Source organism: Pseudophryne corroboree, chromosome 7 (assembly GCF_028390025.1).
Source record: "Pseudophryne corroboree isolate aPseCor3 chromosome 7, aPseCor3.hap2, whole genome shotgun sequence".
NCBI lineage: Eukaryota > Metazoa > Chordata > Amphibia > Anura > Myobatrachidae > Pseudophryne > Pseudophryne corroboree.
In genome coordinates, this window is record NC_086450.1 from 473,323,460 (window position 1) to 473,329,382 (window position 5,923).

Genomic DNA, 5,923 nt, shown 5'->3' on the forward strand with positions numbered 1-5,923 from the left:
TAACATGAAGTATTAGTGTAGTGCTTAGCACATGTTTGGTCATGTATGTTGGCACATCAACCACATCCAGGTGAACTTCATTAGATTGTTCCCTAACATCTCTAATACTAAGACATTATATAAACTTATCCAGGTGTTACCTTTAAAATAGAGCCCACTCTAACATGTAGTCAGCAATGTTGGAACCTGTGCTAATTAAAACACCTGAGGGCAGATGGGAGGGGTGCCAATACCATAATGAAGGACCCTCACAAATATAACACAATATATATATTTATCAAGGTTTTATTTAGTCAGCATTGTAGTAACCCATCCAGTCCCCCATTTTTCCTCTATATTTGTGTATATATTGTACACTTGAAGGTGAACAGTTTATCAAAAGTATTTTGACTATCAGTATTCTTAGTGCATAGAGTGTGCATCAGAATTTTTCTTTATCTTGTATAGTACTAGAAACCTCAGCATGGTAGCGCCTTTCAGTATGTTTAAAAGTGATCTATATCAGAGTAGTCCATCCAAATATGGATGCCGGGTCCACTATTATAGAGACCCTTTTCTATTATGACTGTTAATGTAATGGAGGGTTAATGATTATTGGCACCTCTCCCGGGGCAGCTATTATCCGTCTCTTTCAGTAAAGAGGGAATACTGGGAAAATTGCAAGCTAGTCCCTAATTCCTGGGTTTAGGTACCTTATGTATGGTCTACTTCAGGCTACCAGGAGCAGTTTTCGCGGGAACGAGAATACGGCGCATTTCTTCCAGCAACCATTGAAACGGGAAGTGCCATTTTTTCAATGCCAGGATTTATTCTAGTTGGTATTTGAGGGTGCAAAAAGGAAATGGAACATTCAATAAGGATGCTGAAATATGTAGGATTCCTCAAGACATGTTGTGGACTGTTGCTTTTGGATTTCTGTTATAGGACATATACTGTACGTATATTACCCAATCCCTGTTAGAATAGGTTTTACCAGTTAGTTGGATGAAGTGGTATAAATTCTTGTTCAGGGAGAATCTATGCTTTCAAAAAGATACTTTTTATCGAAATGCGTTAGAAAGGAGAGGATCTGGCTGTAGGACACTACCTGTGGGCTATTGTATGCTGATGTTCCAGGGATGACTGTGGTTACACACTTTTAAATACCTGTATGTCTTCATAAATTTGTTGACAACAAGATCTGCTAGGAGTCCAGTTTACTCTATCTTTTGTAAATACATTTTATTGTCTTTATGTAATTAAACTTTTGATTGTTCAAGGGATACATGGGGTTACACACCTGTAAATACCTGTATGTCTACTTATGTTTGTTGACGACAATATCTGCTAGCAGTCCAGTTTGTTCTATCTTCTGTCAATAAATGCTAATACGTATTTATATAATAAAACTTTTGATGCATTTTCACACTGTGAAAAGTGTCTTCCTGATTTATATGTATCCAGAAGGATACAAGGATCAGTGGGAGGCAGAGGAATTGAATGGCAGGAAGCTGTTCTTTGGATAGGCAGGACCCTCTACCATAAAGGCACCTGTCTAGCTGAATGTGTAGACCACACCATTTGTTAGGAGTTTTCATGCATTTTATTGTTATTCCATTATAATGTGTTATCAGAATCACACTATTGTGCACTTTTATCTTTTCTGAGGTACTTTTTGAAACTTCTGTCATTTGTGGAAGAATACCCTTACTGAAATATAGGACTGAAGGACTCTCTATAATTGATATTGTATGCTTTTATATTGTGGGTGTTATTTTGTCTCCTTGGTTCATTTCTGTCTATGTTTTGTATACCCTATTCTCATCACTCCTATATGTTTTTACCAATTCTTTTATTTTTATTTTTATTTACTACTTCTTCTTCTTGTGTCCTTACTTTTTCTCCTCCAAAGAAAATTGTTATTTTTACAGTTAGGATTGTGATGTTCACCTTTCTGTTATGTACCTGGTTCTCCAATGGGCCCAACCACATCCTTTTAAATTATTCCTAAAGCTACAAATTTGGACTCCTCTGAAAACCAGTCCACATGTGAGCGGAAATGCTCTGTATGTCAAATTAACCAGACTTTCTAAATTCAACCAGGAAATTAATTTTACTGTAGATTTTATTACAGCATCCATACAGAGCTGCATATTTTTGTGGCAACCGCCTTTTTATAAATGTTCTAATTATATCCCCTGACTTGAAATAAATTGTATAATCCCTTATTCATTGGGCTTTATATTCAGCATAGTAACATGTAGAACAATATGGAAGCTGTACACAGACATATGTATTTGTAGCTTGGGAAATAAATTTTTCTATAATGCTTACATGGTTGGGATGTGAATTCCATGTATGTGAATTCCATAACTTGATTTATTTCATTTCCAGAAATCTATAATTATTTTATAGATAACTAGGAGAGCACTGACTGATTATCATGTTGTATTTTTGCTTCAGTGCCCTCCTGATGAAGTCATCTGTCAAGGATGTTTACTGTCAAGAAATAAAGGGAACCTCTGGTCAGGCAAAACCTAAGTATTCATCTATGATATTAAGATGACAATCTTTTAAAGAAATAACCAAAAAATTAACATCGAGAATCCTACAGGAACATGGAAAATCCCAGAATATCATGGAAAATCATAGAAAACCACACCCAACTTCCAGAGTTCCATATTGCGGCTTTTTTTATTGCATCAGTATATAATTCATTATATTTTAATATGTTTCTTATATTATACCTGACAGGTCTTTTAGTAAATGTTGTTATAATTAGGGTCATCTATATTGATAAGCACTTACACACCCCAATGTACCTATTTCTCAGTAATTTGTCCGTAATAGATCTTTGCTACACAACAGTCACCATGCCTAAACTGCTGGACATGTTACTGTCTGGGAATTACAAAGTGTCCTTCATACAGTGCTTTACCCAGATGTATTTTTTTGATGCATTTGCTTTCACTGAGGTTATCCTTTTAACCATAATGGCCTATGACCGGTATGTTGCTATTTGTAAACCCTTACACTATCACCAAATCTTCAGCAGGAATCATTGTGTTAAACTCATGGCTGCCATACGGCTATGTGGATTTTTAAATTCTTTGCTTATTATATTACCAGCCACAAGTATGTTTTTCTGCAATTCAAATATAATCCACCAATACTTCTGTGATATTAAATCTCTTATGGAAAATGCAAATGCCAACAAGGAAGTGTTTTTAATAGTGATTTATCTAGAAGTATTGTTACTTGGATTCTCTCCATTCTTCTGCAGTTTGCTGTCCTATATAATAATTATTAGCACCATAATACAGATTAAATCCAGAGATGGCCGGAGAAAAGCATTCTCCACCTGCTCTTCCCACCTCATAGTCCTAACCATGTTTTATGGGACAGCTTCATCTGTTTTCATGATGCCACCATCAGACCTATACTGGGTCATTGAGCTTATCTTGACTGTACAGTATACTGGAGTTACACCCATGTTAAACCCTCTGATATACAGTCTACAAAATAAAGCTGTAAAGAGGGCAATTAAGAGATCTATTGGGATAAAATAAGGTAAACCTAAAAATATAACTTATAAATATGTTGAAGTCATTTAAGTCATTCAGTACATATTGTAACACTCATTAACAGTTGCATGCATTTGTGGCCTTAACATAAATATAAAATGCGGACTGCAGAAATTGTGCACTTGCTACACATGGTTATTCTGTGTTTATCATATGTTAAATTGCACAACCCAAATGCGTCCATGCTGAAGTACATGTAAAGAATATAATGATACATGATAATATAATTTGGCTGCATACTGGACAAGTGAGTTGTTTTAATCATCAGAAACTTGATTATATTGACTTGAATTTTTAGAGAAAATATAAAACAGATACATAAAGCAACACAACTAAAATGTAACTAAGTGCCAGCACTAATTCAGGGGAGCAACATGCGTGGAATCCAAACTCAAGTTTTGCAATTAACACCCGGCTAAACCAGCCTCGATTAGTTACACTGGTAATACACACTGTAGATCTTATGGGATGTGACATGCAAATGAACTTAGCCTCTTTTGGTTTATACCAGCCCTGGCTTATAACACTGGGACTCATCGCAACACCCAGGCCTTGATATAATTATTGTTTAAAGTCAAATAATATTATTTCACTATTTGAAAGTATTTGTCCCAGCAAGCCCTTATGGCCTTAAACAGCTTGGAGATTGTGCAACGTGTAGAATACAATTTGCAGCAAAACCATGGCTGCCAGAGCAAATTGGTGCTTGTCCTTTAAAATATTTCTGAATGGGAGGTAATGTTATGGGCTAATTTATATGATAAAGACTTTAGGAACCATTTATCAAAATGTAGTTAAATTCTTCAAAACTAATGTTTCTGATAATTGCTACTCATGCCAATTTCTGAACAGGAATTTGTGTCTTTATATTAATGCTCCCTATTATGGACAGCTGTTCAGATAAGCAGCTGTCCTGGCAAGTCTAAGGGGGTCATTACAAGTTGATCGCAAGTAGCAACTTTTGCTGCCCGTGCAATCAACTAGATGCCTCCTATGGGGGAGTGTTTTTTTGCATAGAAAGGCAGCGATCGCTTGTGCAGCCATGCTATGCAAAAAAAGTTTTGTGTAAAAGTAGACTAGGGTATCAGTTACTTACCCTGTGTGATCGTTCCAGTGCTGCAGGTCCCGGAATTGACTTCAGACATCTGCCCTCCAAACGCCTGGAAACGCCTGCGTTGGACTCACCACTCCTAGAAACCGGTGAGTTGCCGCTCCGGAATGACTTCCCGCTGCCAATCTTCTTGCAATCGTGCCAGCGATCACTTTCTTTGTTCTTCTGGTCATTGTCCGGCAATGGGCGTTGCAGGGCAACAACACGTGTACGCATTAAGGCCACCGCGCAGGCGCAGACCCGACCCGTTCACACCGCTGCGGCAACCAGCAGTGTGCAAACTGGTCGGAATGACCCCTTAAACTCTTTACGTTCACATCTATAAAAAAGTTTACACTGCCAGGTTCTGCCCCACAAGTGTTGCTGCTAAAGTGCAATCACTTTGGGAGCTCTTTAAATTTTGATAACTTGATAAATAGCAGAACTGCAACATCCCCATATACTGTATGGGTCTATTGGTGTGTGATACTTATACTGTAGTAGCATAGGAGATATTTACAATATATCCTGCATTATAAGCTTAATAAATATTAATGTTACTTCTGTCTCTGCCTTATTACCAGTGCTGATATGATTGGTAAACTTGTGCCATAGAATTTGAAAACATATCTTTAAACAATGTTTGTTTTAACTTGTAACAAACATTTTTTGGATTCAATTGTCAAAAAAAGAAACACTGGTCCAATATTGTGAATTGTGTTGCTTAATGAATTGTTCGTCACATGTGCATTGTTGTCACACTATGCTCTTCCCTATGCTTTATCCCTCACACCCAGTCACTCTCCCAGTCTTGTCGAATACATCTTTTAGAACAACCACTCTTTGAATGTTCCTCGTGGGCTTATAATAGTCCAAAGGGTGCTGAGTCAGAAAAAAACAAATGCTGCAGAATATTTTGTGTTTTTAATGACCATTTTTTATTATAATGAGGGAGAATATACTGTAGCTGGGTCTGATATGAAGCTCTCCATTTCTGTGACAATTAGAAATTTGAATTTCATCTGTGTCTTGTGACCTTTTTCTTGAACATTTCTTGATGATTATTATCTTTCAGAGATATGGAGAGCCAAATATTCTGGTCTCTTGGTAGCTCTAACTAATCCTTCCTTGCCAAACTTTTAGATCCTTACTCAATGTCTCCAGCAAGAGTTTGGACTGTGTCAAATATCAATAGAATTATAAGTATAAGACAACGACACCACAGATATCAGCAGCCACTTCCTGGAAAGGGCTACATTTTAGCTTTCTG

At 36.9% G+C, this 5,923-nt stretch overlaps 1 protein-coding gene across 1 annotated transcript; it reads left to right on the plus strand.

Annotated features, from left to right (window-relative positions):
* The first annotated feature begins 2,852 nt into the window (after window positions 1-2,852).
* Window positions 2,853-3,548, plus strand: LOC134944331 (olfactory receptor 10R2-like). Its single transcript, XM_063932910.1, has one exon. The coding sequence runs from the start codon at window positions 2,853-2,855 to the stop codon at window positions 3,546-3,548; it is 696 nt and encodes a 231-aa protein (XP_063788980.1).
* Window positions 3,549-5,923: the final 2,375 nt, after the last annotated feature.

What these genes read in the sequence shown, in the direction of transcription:
- LOC134944331 (XM_063932910.1), top strand. Translation starts at nt 2,853, where the DNA reads ATGCCTAAACTGCTGGACATGTTACTGTCTGGGAATTACAAAGTGTCC.